General features: G+C 46.6%; 1 protein-coding gene across 1 annotated transcript in view; it reads left to right on the forward strand.

The window, feature by feature from the left end:
* The window catches only part of USP11 (ubiquitin specific peptidase 11), a 401,576-nt gene that overhangs the window by 28,696 nt on the left and 345,908 nt on the right, over positions 1-26,972 (forward strand). The window contains exons 2-3 of the mRNA XM_085629511.1: positions 5,212-5,321; positions 6,966-7,096. Coding sequence (XP_085485637.1) covers positions 5,212-5,321; positions 6,966-7,096 — 241 coding nt within the window. The remainder of the gene's footprint in view (positions 1-5,211; positions 5,322-6,965; positions 7,097-26,972) is intronic.

Genomic DNA, 26,972 nt, shown 5'->3' on the forward strand with positions numbered 1-26,972 from the left:
TCTCTAAATGTTTGCCTTAAAGGGGCAGTATAAAACTGACCTATTATTTTTGAAGTAGTAAGGTTCACCATGAACCTGTTGTGGCTTATATGGTTGGAAAGATATGGAATGCTACTTTACAATCTCCTCTGTTCCACTGGTGGTAGAGTACAACAAAATGGATTATTTTGATAAGGTGTGCTAAACTTGAACCACAAACGTTACAAGCAGCAAGTTCTTCTGCACTTTGAGTTTATGTGACAGGGCACTGGTATATGTGAAATCATGGCAAGAAGATCTGCTTCATGAGAGGTTGAGCATTAGATTACAAAGAGATAGAAATGATGGTTTATTTAAGGCTGATGGGTGTGGCTAAGCCTTCAGCAAATGCTTGCCATAGCCTTGTAGCAAGTAAGGTCTTTTGGCTACGTTTTTTGTGTCTGACATCACAAATTTAACAGATTGTTCCCTTTTCTGCATACATTGTTTTCACCACGCACGTAACTATAACCATAGTGATTAAAAACAGGCAGAGACTCTAAAGTCAAGAAGCGTGTGTACCATGAGTGTTCCCAAACTCCACCCCAAAGGCTATGGTTGTGAACTGTAACAGTGGAGCCATACAAAATACCATTAAAACCATCTCTGTTTCCACATGAAGCAAAAACTCGCCAATGGAGTGTGGGGAACGAACAAGAAACAATACAGGGTGGTAGGTGACAGAAAACAACAGGGGCAAGTAAAATCATGCAGAACAGGATGGGGAAGCAAAAACACGGGCAAGTAGAAATGCAGGGGGGAGGGTGTCAAGCAACAAGGTGGAGCAGGGCGGGAAGGGCATGGGGAGACAGCCTGTGCAAACACATGCACTTTTGGAGTGCTGCAACTAAAGTTAAGAAATTGGCTCCGAAAGCATGAGCAGTGGAAGGACACTGGGCAAGAAAGTAGTACTTGGGCCATGATTCATGGGAGGGATAAATACATTAAGAGGAAGTGAGGCAGGTACACACACACCAAAGAGAAGAAAGGACATGAGTGGAAATGAAGCCAAACAATTGTAAGCAATGGGTTGGTCCTAAGTCCCCTGTAAGCAAGCAGTGTCCTACAAACCACAGCACATTCGCTGTCTTGGGTAAATACCTAAAAAGCTAGTTAATCAGCTGCTTTATTCCCCTGCCTTCAACATCCACAACCGCAGTACAAGGGAGAATCCACAACCAGGTTCCAGCACATCTGAGTGAAACAAAAGATAATGGTGTTATTGTGCTCTGAAGCATTAATTCAGTTGGATGTTTTGTAAAGCATTGATTATCATCTTGTGGTAATATTGAAATATTGAAGCACTGAGTAAAAAAGGGCTGCTCCTTATTTGTGTGGGCAAGTGGCAACAGTAAGAATTTGACCCATTGTAGACATGCTAACTTTTTTTCTGGGAGAAGAAATGCAAAATGTTGGCTCTACATACGATACATATTCAGTTACGAAACAGCACAGAGTTTATGCCATAGATTTAAAGGGCACCTATGTTCAGTTTTCTTTTCAACAGCACAGTAATATTTTAAAATGTTTCATCTGCAAAAACCATCACTAGTGCAGAATCCTGCTGGATTAAAATTTGCGCTGAATGCTTTCTCCAGATATATGAAAGTAGAACCAACTTTGTCAAACACACAAGCATCGAAGTATAACTGTACTTGGATGATTGGCTGATCAGTCAACTGAACTTAAACACGTGCAACGTTCATGTAGGCTCTAACATAATGATGCCAAAAATACTATGGATTAGCATTATGTAAGGTATATATTGGTATTTACTTAGTTCAAACCTAGGTGGGAAGCAATGGCTGTACATTACCTGGAGGGTTTACACAAATACATGGTATAGATTGCATTTCACTTTTTTTTCTTATTATTAAACTCCAGGAGATCACGTGATGTGCCCAGAATGGCACAATGTGCCAAGCATCCAGACTGGGGATTGGAAGCTGGGACCCTGGTTCCAGAGTCAACAGCTATACCCCCGAATCCACATATCCCCACCCCCATGGTCCCCACCCCTCACCATCCTTTCTCCCTACGTCATGGACAGGAGACATGGTCTCCAATGTGCAATGTTTTATTTAGTCTGAAATAAACAATGTGGCCGTATTTGGGATCAGATGATTTGATACATACATATGAAGGTGGCTCATACCTGTCTGATGTTTGTTAGTGTATCATTTGCTGATACTCTCAGCTTCTCCATTGTAAAGTTATCCCACAATTTGGCCCACCACAAACTGCGAGGTAAGGCAGAAGGGGACTTCATAAACTGAGCAATCTGCCTAGCTCAGTGCTTCCAAAACATTTTACAACCACATCCCAGTTTTTAGAATAACAAACGTTTGCATTCCACCTAGTTTAAAGGACATGCTGAGGCATTTTCTTTTTATATAATAACAGCAACTGTTTCTAAACGTCACAACGTTGACCACGCCAATGTATGTTTTTGGTTTGTTCTACCTTTTGGAGCCGTTTGAATATTTTTTTGGAAGGTTTTGCGAAGACTCCTCATCCATCTTGCTCCTTCCATGGAAAGGTCCAGGGTGATCCGTCAGAAATAAGAAGCAAAAAGGAGGTGACCCATAATACAATTTCATTGCAATTTCCATAGAGGTTTTTGTACCACTCCACCTCCAAAATGGCGAATGGAACCATATTTGGCAGAATGCTAGATCTTTACCTAGAATGTCTGCTTTTTGTTTGCTGTAAATACGTTCAGTAGTTTTTGAGAACTTATGATTCAAACTTTATAGATATCTGGACGGTTAGGAATGCAGGAGTTCTGCGGGCACGCAACATCAGACAAGAGAGCGATCTAATTGGTCGAGAGGGCTTTTGCTCTAGCAGTAGCTTGCACCCTGATTGGCTGACCACAACATGAACAAATATTACGGCTGCCATTACATGCAGTAAATGGCAGGGGATTGGGTGCAGGACCTGGCTGCATGCACTCCACGCCCAGAAGGTGATAGGGGTGAGGAGGTGGAGGGGGCGGGGTTGATATAGTTGCTCATGGTAATAAAATATTATTTTACGTTACACAAACCTTCTAAATTCACTGGGAACAAAAAAGAAAGGTTAAAGTGACGTTCTAGTTAAGTGTAAATGTCTGTTTTAGTGTCACCTTTTAAGCTAAAAAATACTGAAATCCACCAGTTCTAGTTAACTGAAGTAACTATATATTGTGTCCTTGCCATGCACGGGTTATGACCTCACATGTTACATCACTCATGGCATGTTCTATGACCTCATTGATGACTATATGTATATATATATGTGTGTGTGTATTTTAGTTGTATAGCAGAAACTCGGCCCAAGGGCATTTGAGCACTTTACATGAGCACTACTTTACCCTGAACAAGGTCAAATTAATTTTTATTATAAGCACCATGGACTGAGAGATTTCCCCACAACCGAAGCGTGTTAAGCCAATGCCATGAGTCAAACCTTGTTCCCCAGATCCAGTAGACCACATCCATATTTCTCAATTTATGTGTGGAAGTCATACAGAAGTGGTATGGTTGTCTATTGGCTTGGGAGTACCTACAAGGGATTTTTAAAAATAGTACCTGGGGACATTGTTTATCACCTTTGAACTGGTGCACAAACAAGAATAATCATTTTTACATATTACTTGCATAAAGAAAAGGACCATTGTCACTTACAAAGTCTGCTCCGGACCCACCAGCGGATCCCGCCCCACAGTTTGAGAAGTGTTGGCCTAGCTGCTAATAAATAACATGTTTCATTTCTCCACGGGGGTTGTCAGTGGGTAGTATCCCCCTACCTCTGTGGACCCGAAGAATAGAACTGAGGGACCCATTCTCAAAGGAATACATGATAAATCCCCAGTTTGACTAAGTATGATGCCATTGCCAGCATGTCATTGTACACACGTCCTGGCAACCCCTTCCAAAGCTATTTGAATGTTTGAAGATTTTTATGCAATTTTTGATCTCTCTTGTAGTGGTTAGACAAGTTTCCCCTCAGAATGGGAAGTGCGTTTTTAATGGATCAGTCAGTCACATGACTATTTTCGAGTAAGTAGGTCAGTCATTGAAATTGGAGTTGGAAAATGATGTGGTCCCAAAGGGCATATGCCCACACAGTCTACCGTTATTACCTTTAGTGGATGTGAGCCATATCAAGTCTCTGATGCCCCATCCAAATTTGCAAGCGAGAGATGTAAATGATTGAGAACTTTTGCTTAACAAAACCACACAGCCATGTGAGATATTACCTTTAAGAACCACAGGCTTGGTTTCTGGTCTCCGTAAGTGTGTATGGGGTTGACATAAGCTTCCATTGACTAGTGGGCATAGTGAATTTGAGAGATCAGGTATAGCTGGCCCTGGTGGTTGTACATTGCAAGTACTTAGGAAAATTACATTTGTTTCAGCTGTGTTGAACTACAGCTAACTCTGGTGCGACCTCCTTTGGATATATTCCATTCACTCATACATAAATGTTTCGGTGCGTCCTATACCTTATGAATTGACCCAAGGTACTGTCTTTCTTTTTGCTCAGAGCAGTCTGTCTTTTTCCAGTGTTTCAACTGTTTCAAGGAAAGGAGGGACGTTTGTTAAATCCATTTGAAGCATTATTGTGTTTTGGGGTTAGATCAAGGAAACTCATGCTGGAATAGAAAATGCTTTTATAAGGATCCCAGTCGAGTGGCTGTAGTTGGAGGTTTTGCACACTTTGATTTTATTTTGTGTATTTACTTATTTTACACAACCTGCCTAAGAATTATTTTCTAAATAGGCTTGTGTGTATGTAATATATCGCTATAATTTTTAGTTTTAATAAATCATATTTGATCTTTTACCACTAACAGGTGGTTGCAGTATATTTATGCCACAGTACATATTGCAATGTACCTCCTGATTCCCTCAGTAACTGGTGGCAGCATACAGAACAGTGGAATGATTGCCTGCTCAGTTTTTTTCTTATCTTTGTGCCACGTCCTAGAGCTTGTCATTTTAAAGCCTTGCCCAGAATAATCCAATGCTTTTGATTGTCAGATGTGACCTGGAAATGCACTGGCATCAGTAAATGGGGATAAAAAGGTAATGGTCTGGTATTTCCTCAGTCAACACAACTGCTTTCAGTGCTGACAAATCACTGTTCTCTGTTTTCCTGAGAAGACCAAGCACATCCTTTAATATTTTTTACTCTGTTTTTCTGTAGGTATTTGTTGGATTACCGGTGGTACCAGCAGTGGAAAACCTATGTGGACTCGGGTGATCAGAACTCTAGCACCTTCCCTGGGCACATTAACAACGTCGAGCTCTTTGATGGTAATGGGGTGGAATTCAATATATTTTTTTTCAATGCTAAAAACGTAATCCCTGCATACACTTTCATAGAGTTCACTGGCTTCTTTGGGGCTTCAGCTTCAATCTGGGTGCATTTAAAGTTATGCCATCAAATGCTAACTTGACATCCATGATGGCAAGGTGCATGATGTATTTTGGGAATTCATTCATCACTCTTTATGCTTATTGGAACAGTTCATGAACAGATGTGGTGGAGCACTTGTTCATTCATGGAGCATTTTAGGGAACACTTAAAACCCTTTTATAACTGGAATGATACAGATTCAACTTCCTTTTGTAGACTTTGAAATTTTGCACTGAGCAGTTATTTTGTGTTCAAACCCCACCCCAGTGCAGTTTCCATCCCACCATCTATAGATGTTTTTTAAAGCCTTTTTGCTGGGGTTCTAATGATAGGTCTGGTTTGTTGTAGCAAGGCCTGTGAGTGTTATTTTTTTTCTTGTGATTTTGTTGTTGTTCAGGCCAGCAAGGAATGCTGTTCTTATGTTTTCTTGAAAAAAAGATTGGCAAATGCCCAAAGAAGGGGTTTGCTTTGTTTCCACACTTTTAGCACTAGAAACTTGTCTGGATTCAGGTCGTAGGCATGAGATGAATTAACTGCCTTTTTTCAATCACGCTAATTTTGTACCTGTGTCAGTATGTTCTCTGTGCCCAGAGTGTCCCTTCTGTGACAGCAGGAACCTGTTGCGTTTTTCCCAAAGAAGCCAGAGCAGTTTATGGAAGTATCTGGGGAATAAAAACCCTTTAGTATTTAAAAACGACAAAAAATTGTTTTACAAACATTAAGGAATATAAATAAATATAACTGACCATAATTGGTGAACTGCAGATTAGCTGAGCTAATATTTTAAAATATCCATTCCGAAACATTTTAATGTTTTCCTTTTAATTTAGAATGTGGGAGTAAGTTCTTGACATCTCCTTACAGCACAGTGCATTTGTTAGGGAGAATTCTCCCAAGAACAAGTGCTAGATGATCTTGCAGTATCCTGGTATGTGTCACACAGTAGTGTGTCTGTGTTAGTTAAGAATCAGACGATTCTGTTTTCCTGTTTGTGGATGATCAGCTTTGTCGCCAGTGAGCTGTTTAAAATATTTATAGCCAGAAGTGTGTCTTTCCTAAATTTAAGATGCTTTTGTGGCACCCCCCATTATGTCTTTGTAGGGATTTCTGGTAGTAGTTCCCCAAAGTTATGAATGTTTAGAGGATTCAAAAGCTGGAGCGTTAATGTAACTGGCCAGTAACTGTTGAATATTTTCTTCATCCACTGACTATAGCTGAAAGTTACACCTGTACCTCTGTTCAACCCATTAGGTTTGTATTGAGCCATTTAGAAATGGGTACTTAATGGGTTGAATGCAAACACTCAAAGTAATCCGGGCTTCTGTACACTATAATGTGCATAAAACCTGATGCTTCAGCTCAGTGCCCTCTCACAGAGTGTGAAGAAAAGTCTTTGGATTGTTCATTGTATTAGGGTTGATGTTTTTGGATCCAGATGCAATTGTGTAACTGTCAAAAGAGTGTTGTAGGGCATAACCTAGAGCCGCACATGTTCATTAAGTACTTAACATTGGCTCCAACATTTTCTCCCTCCTAATCAGATCTGGAAACGCACCGACTTAAAGAAAAGCTGGTGGAAGATGAGGACTATGTTCTGGTGCCCGCGGAGGTCTGGCAAAAGTTGGTCAGCTGGTATGGCTTGGAGAAAAATCAGCCTGCCATTGAGCGCACGGTGAGTATTGGCGCCAACTGTGTCTGCAGTGCTATTTTGTATGAGACCGGAGTTCCAGCAACTAAAGCTATTTATGTGCTGCTAACAAAATCGGTAGTTGAACGTGTTTCTCAGGTGGCAGGGGCATTGCAAACTGAACCCAAACATACATTTAGTTTTTCCATTTGGAATTGGTTTGCAAAACCTGCAGATTCAATTTTGTGCTTGCAACTAATGAATGATCCCCATTTTCTATATGACTCTGTGCACAGAATGTGAACAGTGGAAAGATGCAATAATAGTAAAGGAATGTCTTCAACCTGGATGCATTATGAGGAACTTTGATCATTGACTGCTTTCACTTGCCAGCAGTCAGCAAAGCAGAAGAGATACAGCGACTGGATAGAGACCTGACCCTCAGATGCCTGAATCTGAAGGCGTACCCCCCATAGGTTTTACCGTCCTGGATCTGCTGTGAAGGCAGTAAAGAAGCCCGTCCTAGGACTGAAGAATGCTCTGCTTGAACCAGTTGTGGATAGTAAAACTCTAGAGAATTGGAGAAGGAGGCACTGTCCGCTGCTGCAAGGCCCGATGAGTTCTCGAGCTCACGAGGAAAAAGTGTGCCCTAATGTCCTAGGGAGCAGATTTGAGTAAGCATGGTGACTGATGGGAACTCTGCAGAGAACAAGTGAACAGTTCCTGGGAATAGAGTACGAGAGGTCTGGCAAGTTGTTTATTCTGAGGGTTGTCCAAAAAGACTTGGATGTGACTCTTTAATGGGAAGCAAGAAGGAGAGTAAGGTTTAGCGTCTACGGTCAGGCCAGGGTGTGATAAAAGTAGGAAGGAGTGTCATTCGTAGATCGCAGTGAAGGCAGACTTCCATAATGTCTTAAATTATGGCCATCCATACTGGCAAAATTGAGTGCACGCTTGCATTCAAAGTGTATATGCTTTAATGCTAGGCAGCCAGAGTTAAAGTTGCTAGATGTTCAGCTGAAGACACTAGGGAGTAAAATGGTTAAAATTGGTTTGAGCTTAGCCAATTTTCTTCTGAGGCCAGAGTAAAGCATGCATTCAGCTTTCATTGAGCTGGTAATTTGAGGATCTATTGTTGCTTGAAATAACAGAATGCACAGAGACTCTGGTAGGAAGTATTTCCTATTTGGTTTGTGCCATAGAGACCCCCGGATGTTTTACTTAAAACTGCTTACAAAATTTTAGTTAAAAGGAAAAGGAAATATCTGAGTAAAAGGGTCAATACTACTCGTCCTGGCAATCCACAGCAGAGGGAGAGTATCCTGAGGAGCTGCGTAGGGGGGGCTAGAATCAATGTTCTCTCAAATTTTTTACCTCTGTGTGCGGCACTGTAAGGTCTCTGTGCGCTGCAGCCAAGGCTGTGTGCGCCAGTAACCCGACCGCACGTGTGGTTGCAGCAGCACATCAGTGCAGATTATGTGAGTATTCATATTAATCGCAGTCCCAGTCATGTGCTGCAATTACCATGAATACTCTCTCAGAGGCACACAATATGCCCCGCGCAGGGCCGGCCTTAGCGCTGGTGGCGCCCTGTGTGACAACGTTTGTTGGCGCACCCCAATGACCACCCCGCCAGTGATTCCCTCACTATTATCCTTTAACAGTGCCCCTCAAGGTCACCATTACCACTCTCTCTGAGATGTATTTAATTTGTTTTATAACGTCTCGTACCAGTGTAGGGTGTACTTTCCATTGCACACATATTAAACAGAGACAGAAACAATCAATCATTATTTTTTTTTTGGAAACAGATTTTATTGAGTTTTCCAACAATCACTATCACATTTATCAATACAACTTTAGATTCATTCGTCTAGTTCCTATCATGATATTGCAAAGAAACACCACAAAGTGGTAAAACATTTATCAATGGCATCTAATAGCTTGGCTCCATCCGTTTACTACCAGGGCATCCACGGCTGACTTAACAACTCGATAATTACCCATTTGCTTAGCTGTAACTTCACAGTTCCTGTGTATCTATTCAAACTATCCCCAACTGATCCCCCCCCCCCCCACCCTTCCCTCCCGCCCAGGCGTGTTACATTAGGGCCTTCCTTATGCAGCCAGTACAAAGGCAGAACACAACTTTTGTCCATGATCTCAGGTGTAGTCTCAATGATCAACCTTCCCATCAGAGTGGACACGTTAAACATGCATTCACTGCTTTTGCTAATGTTGCACTGTTGCAGCGAACACTTCCCAGCTGCTCAGCCATCCACTGCTGCACTCATAAGTTATCAGGACATTAGGGGGGGAAGCACACTCCCAACCCCTTATTCATGCTGCGGCTGGGCCGTCCCGCACACCAGCTCCCCCGCAAAGCCTCCCAATGGCGAATCTCTGCCTCCGCAAACAGTTCGCTCCTTACCGGGCTGCAGGGAGATGAAACAGCTGCCGTCTAATGTATCTGCACTACGGCGCATACCCAGGAGTTTCCGATCTCAACTGGGTGGCGCCTCCCGCCGCGAGTGCAGTCCCTGTCTTCACCTCGCTGTGACGCGTGTGAGGGGGTCTACCAGGTCTTCCGCCAACACCTTTCAAAGTGCGGCGTCTCCGCTTCCGTCCCACTCCAATGAGTATCATGGCCCGGTCAGAACGTCGAGGGCTAGCTGCTCCTCCCCTCTTCAGCCGCCATCTTGTATCGCTCCGGGCCGCTCACTCGCAGTTCATAGCCAGCCGGTTTTTCTCTGCCATGCAGCCAGCTTAGCTGCAATAATGAGAGCAACGCACTCCCAGGACAGTCCGCCGTTCAGTAGGCACAAAATATATGTGACCGGGGCTCAGGATAATCATTTACTGGGGTTATGCCGGCCGGAGCTCCGAAGCCTCTCACATCGGTTCCAGGCCGCCACCCCCCCCCCCCCCCCACACCCCCCCAACGGATACAATCAATCATTGGTATGTAAATCAGTGTAGAAGAAATGTTACATATGACAGAGGACTGCAAGGTATAGGAGTGACATGTTATTCATACTGATAGGCGGTATAGTTTAAGAGTGCTTTGTCTAGAGAAGCACAAATTCAGAATTTAAAATGTAACACCATGGTTAGGATTTCTCTTTAATAAGAAGCACTTTGCGCCCAAATGAACCCTATTTGCAACATTAGGATAATGAATGGCTGGGGGAAAAAAAATCATAACGCTCTAATCTATACCTTGCAGTTCTAAACGGCAAGTAACAAAACTACCTCTCTGACATAAGTAGTAACCTGCTAACTACGCCTTTGTAGTATATAACATTGCAAATGCTTCAGTTCTAACATGATGACATCTTTGTAGTTACATAAAAGGCAGTTCTGCTGCAGAGTTAGTGAAGGAGGAAATGGGGGAGGGGGCTACTGTATATGTTTGCGTCCGTCCACACCAAGAGGTGACTACACGTACCAGTATACAAAGGAAACAAAAGAAATTAACACATTTGTGGCTCGGCGCTACAAAGCTTCCTGTGATAACTGCCTCAAACCAAACCTCGGTAGCTCTCAAGACATGCGCCTCACGTAGGTCCCAAAAACTGCCCTTGTTGTCACATCAGGCGTAGGAGCCCTTGCCAAACCATGAAGGCTCCTACCACACAAGCCCCTGAGTCTCTTTCCTTCTCCAGAGGACGTTTAACCTGAAAACACAGGGCAGTGTTTGGGCAGTTAAAATCTGATTTTGGGCAGCCTGCCAGCAAGTTTTTTTCCACTGGTCTTAAAACGTTTTCTTTTCAGAATATTTTACAGAAAGCCAGATGCAGCACAAGTCGGGATTGTAAGCTTCTTTGCATTTCTTTAGTTGAAAGGGCGCGGCTGCGGATAGATTGTGTGCCTTTGTTAGAGTAATCATGTTAATTGCAGTGCATGATGGGCGCTGCGATTAACATGAATACTTTCACAAAGGCTTACAATATGTCCTGCAGCCGCGCCCTTTCAACTAAAGAAATGCAGCAAGTGCAGGAGGCACTTGCTGCTGGACTGACCTGCTGTTGTGCGCGCTTCAAATGCCACACTGCGCGCTTGAAGAGAGACTTGGGCGCGCGTGCCAACGCGCGCAGCTTACTGGGAACAATGGCTAGAGTGGTGTACATACTTCTGATTAATCCGCTAACTTCTAGGTTATTTTATAAAAAATAATAAATGTAACTTTGCCCTTATGAAGGCTGTCCAAGTGTTTACATATTGTGTGAAAAAGGTAGGCCTGGGCTAAAATTTCGTTCCGTTCGCGGAAATTGCGATGATTTAACATTTTTGCGTTCCGCGGAAGGCGCGAAAATGTCAATTTCGGCATTCCGCAGGTTAGCGATAATTTGGTTCTTGCTCGCGCTGTAAAATAATACATTCTCGCGCACGTGCGATCGCCTTACCTGAATCCCGGTGTTCGCCGACAAGTTTTCTTGATCCGGTCGCGTTCTCCATGAGATGTTGTATTGTTTTTAGCCATTGGCGCTGTCTCGCGACAGTTCGCGCCCGCAGTGACGTCATGCGACGCGCGATCACGTCTTTCTTCTCGTGATCATGCACCGCGAGACAACTGAAAACAAGATGGCCGCGCCCGCGAGCAACAACATAGGTAAGTTGTCCAGCCGCAACCATGCAGAAAATCTCGCGAACATGCGGGAAAAAAACTTCCGCATCTTCGCGATATTTCCGCGTGTTTGCGATCATTTTTAACATTTTCGCGATAATTTGCGAAAGTGGATTTCGCAAATTCCGCCCACCCCTAGAAAAAGGCACTGCCTTCTGTAAGCAGTACAGCATAGTTGTGGAGCAGTGTGTGCATTTTTTGTTTGGGTAGAACGTAACATTGTCACAGCCACATAAGTGATATATTCTATGAGTCTTACTCCAACCTCTGTTTTGTAATTTGAAGTGTCATTATGTGAGATGTTTATGAAGTTATTACTTCAAATGCACCAACATTTGCACTATTGTATAATTGTGACAGACCCCAACCTCCCCATTAGCTATTCATTTTACTGCACCTAATAGCTACTCAACCATGAATCAAAATGACTAGCTCAGTCTTAATTGCACACAATTATTAGTCATCTCATTGCCCAAAGTAAAGTTTTTTTCTACCTATGGGTTTGCTGTGCACTTGCTACAGATGTATTCATTTTAAGGTGCAGAATTGCCTACTAGAGGACTAGGATGGTGTTAGCAACCGTATAAATTACACATGAAAGCTAACTGCCTGTCAAAAGGTTTAGGCTCTCCATGGAACTAGTGTTAAAAGAGAGACGCTTGGTGGTGTGCGGTGGGGTAATTGGCAGTCTACCAAAGTGGTAAATAGCCAGTAGGTTTTCTATCGGAGTGAACCTGGAATAGTCAGATGTACTAGGATGCTTGTTTTGTTATGAGGGTAGCAAGCATGTTTTCTTCAGGTGATTCTTGGGAAGTGATTGCTGACACTGGAAGGCCTCAAATTGATAACATTTTTACCAGACGGGCAGGTCTAGTGACTTGAATTCCCATCGAAAACATTGAACCGCTCCGATTTGATTAATTGCCCTAGCGATACAATCTCTCCCCAATCAGATCCTTTTTTTTTTTTTTTTTTTTTTTGTGGTTACTCTCCTAAAGAATGGAAACAATACATCATACCCATTTTAAAGAGATACAATGTAGGGCTGCCCTATTTTTCTTTAAATTATTACCTGACCATGTAGTGTGCTATTCGCTAGCTTTATTCCTTTGGGCCTTTATAAAAAAAAAAGAAAGTCTCTGGGAACTTAATTCTTTTGAATTTTTCTTCTTTTTAATCATTTAATAGATTTTATCTTTTATATTCGATCTGGTAGATTTATGTATGCATCCACTGACACTCATAATGAATTCTATACCTTTCTTTTTATATAACCTTTTATAATTGATCAAACAAATTGATTGTTGTATGCTATCCAAGAGAATGTCTTTTTAAAATGTATTGCTGCTATGTACTTTTGTGGTCCTATTTATTAATGATCGAATAAAGTTGAGTTTGACTTGAATCATCTATTCGACCTAATTGTAATGCTCTTAACCCATATACTGGTCTCAAATTGTGTTATCCTGGGCAAATATTTTATTTCACGAACTGCCTATTCGTTCTCAAGTATGTGAGTTCAGCATCTTTGCTTTACAAAAAACATTTGTCTGATTTAATAGACTAAATATTTGCTCAATGTATAGTACAAATCTAGCAACATATCGGATACACTTGACCCTAACTTGCGTCTTTGTTCACTAACAGCATCGTCATCTGGGTGGGGAAAGGGAGGACTGTTTCTCAGTTCATGTTTAGTAACTGCCAATAAATATATTACTAAAGCATGATGTACTTATTGTAAATTAGTGGGCCACAAAAATTCATACTAGCATGCAGTTTTACTGATAAAACTGTAATAGCGAACAAACAATGTTTGGAAATAGGATTTTTGCAAATATTTATTACTTGCACATCACCAAGTAAAGTGTTCTCATTTGTTTTGATCATATTAAGGTGTTTGTGATTCAGAAGTGTCATGCAAACAAAGTGTTTTTCCAAATTGCTGATATACTTTAAAATCTTTTTACTGTTCATTTGCGAGCTATTTAAATGCTGTGTTAGATAAAAATTGAAATCTTACAGCCTTTTGTTTCACGACGATTGTCAAACAATTCACTTTACAAAATCCTCTAACTTTTCAGCCAGAGAAAGAAAAGTAAACAGAAATCTCCAGGATAAAATAAGCAGCAGTTTGTAAGAAGACATAAGCTGACATTTAACCTCTGTCTTTGAAACGCAGCAAATGTGACAAGATAAGAAAAAGATTTAAAGACATCCTTATTGCTCATTCACTTTGAGTGAACAGAATACCTGTTCTTTGCCCGCTAGAGCTCTCTCGCCAGAACTGGCCAATAGGCCCTACAAATTGACTGCCCTGATAAATAGCTAGTGGGCGAGTAGATTTTTCAAGGCCAGATTAGGTACCTACAATGTTTGGGGAAATAGGAAGGCTTTCCGCAAACTTGATGCATTGGAGAGGATCTGAAAGAGGACCAGGTGATAGTTTGTTGGAGAGTGCATTCCCTGTGTTTGTATATTTCACAGAGAATAGAAAAGAGTAAAGTGTAATGGTGCAGTGGTGTGAAGTTTCATTTTGTTGCAGAGGTATATGGTAGAGTCACAGGTGTGTATTTTCTGGTGAGGTCTAGTACCTTTAATGGCGTCATGCTTTGTACAGATAGCCAATGAAGTCTTGTATTATCCATTGTTATGGGGTTTTCTTCTTTATTCTGCCTGTCTATCTGGAAGCAACATTTGCACTTTCTTGTACTGTGTCCAGATGATAATGCATAGGCCGTTGTAGAGGGCTTGGTGAAGTAAATTTTTATATTTTTACATCAGATTGGTCGCACACTGCTACACCTACCAGTCGTGTTCCCCCAATGAAAATGGTCCCTGAAGGTCAGCGTCGGCGGATACACCTATGCTCAAGAGTGCGTGCAAGTATGCGTGGCGTGTGCCATCCCTGGACACGTGTTTCGAGGTAGTTGCCTCTCGTCAGCAGGGAGTAGGAAAATGAGAGTGGGGTTGCTGTGTAAGCTGCTAAAAACATAATCCGGTCTAGTACCTCTCTTAGCGCGCAGGTGCGTAACCATGAGTCCGTCGACTCCACCGGCTCAAGGGAGCCTGAATATAAAGTTACATCAGATTGGTCGCACACTGCTACACCTACCAGTCGTGTTCCCCCAATGAAAATGGTCCCTGAAGGTCAGCGTCGGCGGATACACCTTTTAACTATATACTCGTGGCATAGGTGTACCCGCCGCTGTCACTACATTCTCCAGATTCCTATGGGGCTATTTGCTAGTATGACGAGCGGTGTGCGACCCACCTCGCATTTTACATTTTTATATTTGAAAGGGTGAGCTGTTTTTAAGTTAAGTGTGATGCAGCCATGTTTTTTGCATTGTTGGAAATGCCTGCTCTTTGTCACTGAGTTTGTGTGCAGGAGCATACTCTGCTCAGTCTATCTAGATGCCTAGCCTTTCAGCATAGGGTGAGAAGTTGGTAGGGTTTGTCAAAAGAGTGATTTGGTTGCCAGGTAATCATTAGTGCTGTAATGGCTTGTGTCTAGTCTTAGAAGGTGGCCCCCCGTATTTTGTCTCCTTTCAGGTTAATGCCTCTATTCATTGGACTCATCAGTTGGCTCTAGCCAAATTGTCTTGTAGTTCATAGACTTTAGATTAGTCAGGTTTGTTTGTCTGAGGAGTGGAATGCAAGTCTTTTCTCAATGAATATGACCATGAGGGGAATTCTGGAGATATTGAAAAGGATGAAGGAATGTGGAGTCTATTGGGAAGTACATCAATCACTAGCAGCAGATTGGGAACATGTTAGTCTTTGTTGAACTTAGTTCACTGTTGCTCTGAATGTTGACACCATATTTATTCTGTCATGTTTTTTGTATAGGACAGTTTTGAATGCTAAAGATCTACCATGGAGCATGAATAAAGTCAGGAAGGTAGTATCCTGGCTGCAGCAATACAAATGTTAGTATTGCTTCTGAGTTAGACCCTGATGGACCCATGTATACTATCTTTTGCATTTTTAGGGATTGCACTCTTTAAGATACCATCCTCTGTCACAAAATCAGAGGGCTCAGGTGAGTCTGTAGTCTGTTCATTGTACACTCCTCCCTCTCAGGTCTTGAAAAGGGTGACACTTGGCTACCTGAAAGCTGTGAGCACTGAAACCAAGGTGATACGTCCATTGAGAACTCCTGACACAAGAGGACTGCTAGTCTGGCACGTTAGTTAACCAGACCATTATCAACTTGAATGTGTGAAGAGTGATGAGGTGTTCAGTTTATGCATTATGAACAGTAGAGAAACTGAAAAGGAGCATACATCTAAGGTGTAGTAATTATGTGGTAGGCAAAGTAATTTAGTGGAGAAGCTTCACCTTCAGTTGCCAAAGCCTAGTCTAACGAGGTTATCTACATTGTAATGAAGGTCCTTTGATTTGCTGGTGGGGTGTAGTTATGAATGTTTTAGAGAAATATTTTGACTTGTATTAGTTTCAAATACAAGTAGTTAGAAAGGGCACTTATTTATTTTTGTAATGAGGTCTTACTGTTGTTTTTTTAGTCAAATTTGATGTTTTTCTCAAGTCATGCTTACTTTTTTGTGTATAACAAAGGATGATGATTGTCTGCTGCTGTTCTTGAGAACACAGCACCCTTACCCTGTAAATAGTAACAATCCGGATACCAAGTGTAGCACACAGTCACAAGGCGACATGTAACCAGCAAAATGTCATTTTCTTTGACAAGGCAGTTGGTTTTCTGGGAATTCTAACACACTGCTGTCAGCCTTAACATTTACTCTCTCTCATAACATCCCATAACGCAACCAATTGAGTTTGTGCATCATTTCAGGTCCTAAGAAACTGAATTGGCTGCAAAGTGACCTACAACGTTTCAGTTAAAAACATTTCATCGTCTCTTGTTTTTTTCCGTTTCGGCACTGCTGCGCTGTTTAGTTTTATCCATAGCAAGAGCTCCAGATTCTATATTCTTTTTTTAAATTTTTTTTTAAATTTACTTTTTATTTTATTCAACTGAAAAGTCAGCACAAAATAGTTCTTAAATAGTGTATTAATTAAATGTGATCTCAAACAGTTACATATATGATCATCAGCAAGGCCTCCTCCCCTGATCTATAAAAAACAGTGTATGTCATTTGCAAAATTTGTCATGGTTATATGGTTTCGTCATGAACCAGGAAAAATCCCTGGTAAGTTAACTGAGCGTTATGTTCTCAGGCACCGGTGCCTGGGTCTCCTTTGTGATGTGCATGCTGGACTGTGCGTTTCTTCCCCCATATCCAACCCAAAGTGCCGTCTCCAGGGGTCCAATATCTTATTACATTTTTTGGGGCACTCTCTGCTATGATATGTGACCTGCTTAGCCATCATGTATATATCCATTACTCTCATCCATTCCTGAATAGTAGGACTGTGGGCCACTCCCCATCTCCTAGCAATGTCTCTTTTGGCTACCACCTACCCCAAGGAGGCAAAAATCAGCTGTGGTCTAGTTATGTTATATTCTCCTCGCTCGGGATCCCTAATGTCACAAATTTGGACTCCACCGGCAATGTTACCCCTAGGACAGTTCCTAATAGTCCAATCACCTGCTTCCAGTATAGCAGAAGAGTAGGACACGCCCAGATCGTATGGAAGAAATCACTTTTTGTAACGGTACCTGTCAGGCAAAGTGGTGATTCTGCCCTTCCCATCCTATGCAGCCTATCTCTTATCATAATACGTTCGATGCAGTATTTTGAGTTGAATGAGTCGAAGCCTTTCCTCAAGATCCTATATCCTTAGCATGTATTGGCTGTAGGTAAACATGCCATGCACAATCCTACCATCTAGTGTTTGGCCTCTGACTTTACAACGTGTTTTTCTCAAAGATGTCTTTTTATGGCTGACATGAGGTCGAGTCTCCTCTTCAAGAGAATGCACATGCCCAACAGATCCATAGTTTTTTTTCTTTTTTTTTTTCTGCCGTCGAGTTCGGACACATTGCACCGGAGCTCCGTGCATCTTCAATGCCTTTGTGGCCTAGCAACACCAAACAGGCTAGTAGCGACCTCTACACGACAAAACCAACTTTTCTGACATCTACTGAGTTCACATTTACACTCAAAACCACACCTTCCTTCCAGAATCTGCGAGAATGTTCGGCTCAGGATAATGGAAAAGGAAGAGGAAAAGGATAGACTTTTCCGGAAAAGCCCTCAATCTGGGCCTAAATACGCATACTCAGACAAGCACAGCATCTGAAACTTTTGCTTGTTGCTGGAAACCAAAGAGCAGGACTGCGCAGCCTGTGGTCTATTTAAAAATAAAAAGACCCTCTGCCCTAGACGAGACCAAAGCTTAACACATAACATGAAGATGACAGCTGAAACTCCATTCTCACAAGACTACTAACAACACCTACATATCGGCGACGAGGAAGAAGGTGATGTTCTACTCGAAGGGGGCACCCCTTCATGCAGTCTGCAGTACGTTTCCTCCAATCAGTCCAGTCAATATGATGAGGTTAAGGAATCTGCCAGATTGGTAGTGGAATCACCACAAGGACAGACCGCATCGGGATTAGGGTTCAGGATGAGGACAACGCCAAGGGCTTGAGTATCCAACACCCACAATCCCCCTCCAACACAAAGAAGATACAATCACAGTCCTCCCAACATCTCCTGGGTGCGCCACAGCCTTCTGGTTCTAGTCCACACTGAGAGTGCGCCTCAGAGCTGAGATAGAACTAGACTTCACTCTATCCTGATAGGGACCCAGGCCACAGGACAGGCATAGAGATGACACACAGCAGTACTCGATGCTGGCAAAGCCATAGGTACCTACACCGCTGATGGCTCCAGCCAAGATCCCCCAACACCTCTCCTCCCTTCAGCACTGTCAAAACCATCAAAGCCAACTATCATACGATATCGACGCACACATCATCGAAGTCAAAACACACATAGACTCAGAGAAAGGTCTTGGAGCAAGGCCACACTTTGACTCCAGAAAAGGTTTTGGCATCGATGACTGGAAAGTTAACTTCCTATGCCCATAGCTAGTCTAAGAAAAAAACATAAAGACACATCTATGGCGCCGAGGACCGCTAAGACACTCGCCACTTCGGAGTCAAAAGGAAACATTTTTGAAAACCTGCATGAACTCATGCGCAAAAGCTGACCTATTGTAGAGAAGCATTTGCCTGACAAGGCTCATAAAAGAAAAAGGCAAGAGACTAAGCCCTCTCAGCCTCTACCAAAGAGGAAACGTATAAAGCATAAGGTCACAAGCCCTATGCCAGTAGACCTTACTCAATCTCCACAGCCTTTGTCATCATCTTCCATACACTCTGCAGGGGCAGACACAGCGAGCCCTAGTCATTATGCACATGACACAGACTCACAGGGAGACCCTACCCAAAGCCCAGATGATAAGGTATTGCCAGACTCAGACATTGAAGTCCCAATACCATCAAAAGCGTCCCCTCCAGATGATACCTCCTGGGTAAAAGCACTGGTAAAACACTTATGACAGTGAGGAATGTGAAGAGAAACCCCTAAGAAAAGCTGAAGCAGCACCTGCAGCGGGTAAAAGTGAGTAAAGAGAACTTCCCATCAGCACAACTCCCCAGAGCTGTAAAGCGACCTGTTGGGTGGTGATGTTTTTCTGTGGCACATCAGGGTTTGAAACTCCCGACATATGTGGCAGTATAAAACTACAAATCCCATTCTTCATAGTTTCCGATATAGCGTGAATCAGCAGTCAAAGAACTGGAGAAGGAGCATCTGTGAATCATCTTTGAGTGCGAACGCACACTATACTGGAAATTAGGAAGAGCGCAAATTGTAGCTTTTCACTGCAAAGTCAGTCGTCCGTTTCAAAGAATCATTCAAAGTTGCTTGTTCTTTTGACGGTGCTGGTTCGCTCCTTCAGCTCCTGAAACTCCTAGAGGTGACCAGGGCCAGTGTGGCGGTCATAGCTGCCGAGTGACTAGAATTCTCCCCAGCTCCATGACTGCTTCCCCACCATGGTAAGTGGGGGTCATAAATGTGTAGAAGTGTCTTTCAAGAGTTTTTGTGTTTATGCTACACAAATATCACCATTCTTTTGCTTGAACTAATGAGCACAGATTACCTTAACAAAGAAGTGGCATTACCGAATTCCTTCTCAAACAATAATAACCATTTTCTCTGAATACAAAGTTGTGAAAAACACATGGCAAACCTCATTCCGTACTCGTAGGGTGACTTTTTTCCTCCTCGAACAAATGTTAGACACCCCTTTATGTATATATTTATTATATTATTCTGAGGTTTATAGGTCTATGTAATGTTGTCCTGCAAACTAAAAAAACTTCTTGACTCAGCCGCTACGAGTCAAATGTGTGCCTTTTTCAGACAACTGAACCGTCATTTGAAATGGAAAGATGATAAAAAAGAACAAGCATTTGCAATGCAATCAGTCTCGCATTTGTGTAAGTTAGAGCTATTGGTGTTGTAAGTAACAATATATTTTTACTTTTGTATTTTTGTTTGAAGTTGAGTGATTATATCTGTATAGCGCTATTGCCATTTGTATGTCGTCGCTGTGCTGGAGAACCAGAAAATGGGTACGAGGGAGGGGAGGTGGGAAATTAATGACCGCAATTTAGAAAGGAATTTAAAAATAGGGAAGGAGTTGATGCATAAGAGGAGAGAGCGTGATACAGCAGCAAAATGTATGCATGAGAGACAAAGAGCGAAAGAGGGTTTAGAGAGAAGTGTGCATGAGTGACGGGGAGAAAGGGATGGTTAGAGAAGAATGGGGCAGGGGAAAAGGAATACGAGAGTGAGTGGGAAACAGGGCTGTTGCGAGTTTGTGAGGAAGAGACAAGCAGAATGGACGAAAGAGAGAGATGGGGAAGTTGGTGCATAGAGGGAAAGGACAGTGTGTGGAGTTGTTTGGGAGAAGTCCGCATTTAGGCGCTAGCTAGACTAATTCCATGATTCCGGCATCCTGAATGGAAATTCATAGCGCTATTTGAATGTGCCACATGAGATGTAACTGAAACTGGAAGTACAGTTTTTTTTTTTTTTAAAACAATTTTTATTATTTTCTTTTATCACAGTACAGTACAGCAATTGTCGATTATTCAATCGTTGTTCATCATATAACAAAGTCCGAAGCAGTTCAGCCCCCCACCTCCCGGCAATCCCCCCACACAGGCGCCCATCCCCAACTGTCACACCCCAAATGTTTACCATAAAGGCCTGCACCTCAGTCCGCATCAAGGGTCTCATCTTCAAGCGTTGGTGGTGGCTCGCATATATCTCCCCGATATGTGTTCCATGCCCCCCATATTTTAGACCATTTTTGGGGACAACCCCTCCCTATGTACACTGAGCGTTCGGCTATCATAGCCCTATCCATGTCACGCCCCCATACAGACAGCAGCGGCACCTCTCCCTCCCCCCACTTCGGCGCTATGTTCCGCTTAGCTAGCACGATGCCTACTGTGGCCCAACACTGAGCCTGCCTGCCCAGGTCGTTGGGCTCCCATACATTTAGTAGGCAGCGCCTGGGTTCCGGTGCAAGCGACACACCCCCCGCCTGGGACAGCGTACGCATCACTCGCCTCCAGTATTCTTGGATTTTTGGACACTCCCAGATGGTGTGGTAGAAGGTGCCCTCCTCCCCGCAGCCGCGCAGGCAGAATGGATGGGGTGCTCTTCCTATTTTGTGGAGTGTGTACCTGGTGTAGTAGGACCTATGTAGAATCCGGAGCTGTACCAACCGAAGCCTGGAAGGTATCCCTGCCTCCCGGGGGGACGCCAGCGCCTCCCTCCAGTCCGGGTCATCAAAGTCCCCGACATCAGTGGACCACCTCTCCCGCAGGGTGCCCATAGGGTCCGGGAGATTATTTATTAGCTTGCGGTACGTGAATGATGTTGCCCGCTGGGGCATATAATCTGTGAGCAGCCTATCCTCCAGTGGTGACGCTTCCGGAACTGAGGCTCCAGGCCCCAAAGCGGCGAGCAGCGCGTGTTTAATTTGTGTGTACCGGAACCATTCCGTGGGCGCCAGCTCGTATTGTTGTTGTAGGCGCGCGAAGGTGATCACTGCACCCTTGTGCCACATGTCGCCCACTGTGGAGATCCCGATGTCGTCCCACTTGTCGAAGCCCCTGCTCTGCCTAAGTCTCCCGAGCCGTTTCGCATCCCACAAGGGGGTGAGCTGGGTCAAAACTCCTCTCCATCCCAGCCGGGCCTGGGCCGCGTGCCACACGGCCACTGTTTGTCGCAAGGGACCAATGAGTTCCGGGCCGAGCCGCCCATCATACAGGGGCGCCAACATACCTCTCGTGCCCAATATGGCTCTATCCGCTTTAAATGCCGGATCCGAGTGCGGGGCATGGAGCCAATAATTGATGACCTTGAGTTGCGTCGCCCAGTAGTAAAGTTGGATGTCGGGCAGTGCTATCCCCCCGTCGTTCCAGCCGCGGGTAAGTTTGGACTGTGCAATACGCGCCGGTCGGTTGTGCCACAGAAGACTAGACACCTGCGCCGCGATTGAGCGGAAGTACGCCGGGGGCACTGGATATGGTGTGTTTTCGAGCACGTATATGAAGCGAGGCAGGGACATCATCTTAAAGAGCGCCGCCCTCCCCAGTAGGGTCAGTGGCAGCGCCCCCCAGTGACGGACGTCCCGTCGAAGACGGTCCAACGGGGGCTGAAGATTCTTCTGATAGAATACCACTGGGTCCGCCGTGATGTGGACACCCAAATACTTGAACGACCCCTCCGCCATCCTGAGGGGGCAATCCGCCGGTAGTTGCGGCGGGGGGCCACACAGCACGTACATGACGGATTTAGACCAATTTATCGTGTACCCCGACGCCTGGCCGAAGACCCTGCATATATTGAGTAGCGTGAGGATGGAGCGCCGTGGGGAGGCCAGGTACAATAGGACGTCATCTGCATAGAGAGAAACCCTGTCCTCCCATCCATCTGACCATCGGAGTCCCCTTATCGAGGGTTCCCAGCGTATCCACGCCGCCAGCGGCTCCAACACAAGGGCAAACAATAAGGGCGACAGGGGGCAACCTTGGCGCGTGCCACGCGACAGGGGGAAATCGCCGGACATATGCCCGTTGGCCGCAACATGAGCCAATGGCTTAGTGTACAGGAGACGAATCCAGGCGCAGAATTTGGGCCCGAATCCCAGATGGCGAAGGACCGCGAACAGGAAGGGCCACTCGACCATGTCGAACGCCATTTGCGCGTCCAATGACAGAAGTACCGCCGGCTCGCTCACCTGACCCGTCCGGGCCAACACACCGTGGAGACGTCGCAGGTTGTGGGACGTACTTCTGCCGGGCATAAAGCCAGACTGGTCCGGATGTATAATGTCGGCAAGGTGCGGCGTCAGTCTAGCCGCCAGCAGCTTGGCCAGAATCTTGGCCTCTGCGTTGAGGAGCGAGATGGGGCGGTAGGAGGTACACTCCTCCGCCGGTTTGCCAGGCTTCGGGAGGACCACAATAGTTGCCGTGCGCTGATCCGGAGGGAGTTCGCCACTCTGCAGACTATCAGTAAACATAGCGAGTAGGTGAGGAGCCAGCGTCCCTATCAACCTCTTGTACAGCTCAACCGGGATGCCGTTGGGACCCACCGCCTTGCCCGACTGAAGCGCTCCCACCGCCGCCTGTATTTCGTCCACCGTCAGATCGGCCTCCAAGGCCGTCATCGCGGCCGGGGCTAACCTGGGCATGTCCAGATCTCGAACATACGACATCGCCTCCTCCTCTGACATGGAAGAAGCGGAGGAGTAGACCGCAGCGAAGTGGCCCGCTAGGGTGTTCACTATATCGCGCGGGTCAGTTACCCTCCGACCCTCCCCCGAAATGAGCTGCGCAATCCACCGGGAACCACCCTCCCTTCTATCTAACCATGCCAACAGCTTCCCTGTCTTGTCCCCGACATCATAGATTCTGTGTCGCGTGGCCTCTAGCCGTCGCCTGGTACAGTCCGCCAGGTGCTCCTTATATTTCACCTGCGCCACCTGCAATCCCCGGGAGGCTGCAGGCGATGGATGTGCGGCCTGTTGTGCCTCTGCCGCGGCAAGATCCTCCTCCAGCGACTGTAGCTCAAGATGCCGCGCGCGCCGGTGCGCCGCAATGGAGGCGACCGCGTGTCCTCTCAGGAATGCTTTGTACGCCTCCCAGAGGGTAGCCGGAGAGTCTACCGACGAGGAGTTTTCTTGGAAATAGAGACTAGTAGCCTTCCCGAGTGTTTTGCAGATGTCGGGAACCTGGAGATAACCCGGGTGCAAGGGGGGGACACGGCGCCTGGTCAGGTGGTAGCGGGTGTATTGTAGAAGTAGCGGTGAGTGATCCGATATGCCCCTGGGCCTGATTTCCACGCTGTCTACATACTGGAGACTGCCCTGCGAACCCAAGAAGTAGTCTATTCTGGTCAAACTTTTGTGTACCCCCGAGTAATATGTGTAGTGGCGCTGTGTTGGGTGGTGAAGCCTCCATATATCTACCAGTCCGAGTGCCTCGAAGAAACTCCCGAGGCGAGACGCTCCCCCTCCACCAGCCCGCTCCGGGTGGCGGTCAAGCAGGCCGTCCACCACCGCATTAAAGTCGCCGCCCACTATAAGCTCTCCTTCCGGTAGATCAAGCAAGAAGCTGCTCAGCGCAGGAAGAGTCGCAGCATGCAGGGCAGGAGGAATGTAAACCGAAACAATGTTCAGGGGGCGTCCCTCCCATTGGGCATGCAGCGCCGCAAACCTCCCCGAACCGTCCGCCCGAGTGCCTTTTATGATTAACGGGGACTGTTTCTTTACCAATATACCCACCCCGCGGGAACCAGAGGAGAAGTCAGAGTGTATCACCATCTTGTACCCCCATCTATCCATCGCCTTACTAGCAGTGCCCATTAGGTGGGTCTCCTGCAACAGGACCACCGCAGGGGAGCATCTCTTGAGACTCTGGAGGACCAAACCCCTCTTAATCTTATCGCCTAAGCCGCGCACGTTCCACGTAAGGAGGGAGAGAGGCTGCGCCGGAGTGAGGGGGAGCCCAGTGGAACGCCCTAGCGTTGTGTCAGCCATTCCCGCGGCAGGAGCAGCGCAGAGCTGATGCTATGAACGGAGCGGCACAGGCCGTGCCTGCATTGCATGGTGCGTGTACTGTGTGGTGAAACATATACGACATTATAAACAAAAACAGTAAAACAAAACTTGCGAACATTTCCTTACCCCCCCACCCCCTCCCTGCCTCCCTGCCATACGGACTCCAAACTGCACGCCACCCCAACTCAGCAGAGTGCTCAGATCCCAAGTCCCCAAACAGTACTTGCGTGTAGTGGAGCGGGCGGTCCGAGGAAGACCAAATACTCCCCTTTGGACAAAGTTCAACTGATCACCCATTGAAATATCGTTGAGCCGGCGCCGTCTAGTTCCACAAGGCCTCCACCTCGAGGCACCCCTGAAGGCAGTCACAAGCATTCAGCACGGAGTCTCGCTGCCTATCAGGGTCGGTCCAATGTCTCCCCTCCCGGATCCAGGTCGACGGCGTCCGCCATCCCCTCTGTTCGCCGCCTCCGCTTGTCCGATCTCCCAGGGCCGCCCGCCGGCCTCCAGCCCTCGAGCCAGTCGTGCGCCTCCTCCGGCGTCTCGAAGAACAGGGTCTTGCCCTCCGCCACCACCCGAAGGCGCGCCGGAAAGACCATGGAGTAAGGCAGTTCGCGGGCCCTCAGCGTCTCCTTGACCTCCAGGAAGCTTCTCCGCCGTGCCGCCACCGCCGCCGTGAAATCCGGGAAGAACGACACCATCGAATTCTGAATCCGTAACGGTGGCGCCACCCGGGCCGTCTGGAGGATGACATCTCTGTCGCGGTAATTGAAGATACGGGCCAGCACCGGTCGAGGGGGCGCCCCAACCTTGGGCTTACCCCCGGGCACTCTGTGGGCGCGCTCCACCGAGAAGAATGAAGAGAGACCCCGAGGCTGCAGTCTGGTTTTTATTAAGTCCTCTATGTACAAGTCCATGGCGGATTTCCCCTCACTCTCGGGAATTCCCGTTATGCGGACGTTATTACGCCGGGAGCGCCCTTCCTGATCGTCCATCTTCGCCGCCATTTGTTTCGTTTCAGCCTCCAACTGGGACACCCGTTGGAGCAGGAGTGTAGTGTCACTCGTCAAAGCCGCCGTGGTGCGCTCCACGTCCGTGACCCTGGACGACATTTTTTGGAAGTCCGCCCTAAGCAAGGACACATCCGTGGAGATGGATCCTACCGTGGTCTGCACTTTGTTAAGGGCAAGCATTATGTCCTCCAGTGTCACCTTAGGCGCTTCTGCCTCTGCAGCAGCCCCGTCCGACCTCCCGGCCCCCGCGGCCGCGTCTTTGTTGTAGGCAAATTTGTCCAGCTTACCCTGTTGGTGCGTGCGATTCCCTTTCCCGGACATCTTGGGGCCGGCGGGCGCCGTCCCGGGACGTTTCTTCTCGTCACCCAGCCGGCCGGGGGGGGGGGGGCAAGGTCACCACACAGCTCGGGAGCGGCAATCAAGCCTCCAAACAACCGGACAGCCACCGGCCCACCACAGTAACCCGGAGGCCTCCACGCACCTTGTCCACGGGGCCGCGCCGGGGCAGCCGCAGCCGCAGAGCCGATGACGGGGCAGCCCCCCCGGGGATCACAGCGTCGGCCCCAGCCTCGCCAGTCGAGCCTCCCTCCGGCGGATCACGGCAGCGATACTCCCTCCGCAGGGACCGCCGTAGACTGCACTCAATGCGGGGCGCCCTCACCAGGCCTCAGGGCGCGGGCAATCGCGGTCTGCTCCAGCGCTGCCACCCTCAATCCGGCGGCACACCTCGGTCCCCGCCGGGATCGGCCACAGTCCCCGGCTCCGGCCCACTGCAGCAGCCCGGGGGCCGCTCCCCAGCGATCCTCCGTAGGCCCCCACCTGCGCCTTCCACGGGGCTGCGCCGGCGGCGGGGCGACGTCCCCGGGGATCCCAGCGCCGGACGCAGTTCCTCAGGATGAGCTCGGGGACAATATTCCCCCCGCCAAGTCCGGGGCGCCTCCACTCGGTCACGGGTCGCGGGCGATCCCGGTCCGCCCCAGCGTCGCCGGCGTCAGTTGTTCCGATCGATTCAGGGCACAGCCACTGCCCAGGCTCCCACACTCCACGGGCGGCCTTCAGAGTAATCCAGGCCCCGGTCGCGGCCGGCGGCACAGGCCGCTACCAGCGGGCCGGCGTCGATCAGGCTCACGAGCACTTAGGAGCCCCGGAGTCGGCTCAGTCGGCGCCGCTTCCTACAGGCTACCAGCCCAGCGCCAGT

The sequence above is a fragment of the Triturus cristatus genome, chromosome 10 (assembly GCF_964204655.1).
Source record: "Triturus cristatus chromosome 10, aTriCri1.1, whole genome shotgun sequence".
Classification (NCBI taxonomy): domain Eukaryota; kingdom Metazoa; phylum Chordata; class Amphibia; order Caudata; family Salamandridae; genus Triturus; species Triturus cristatus.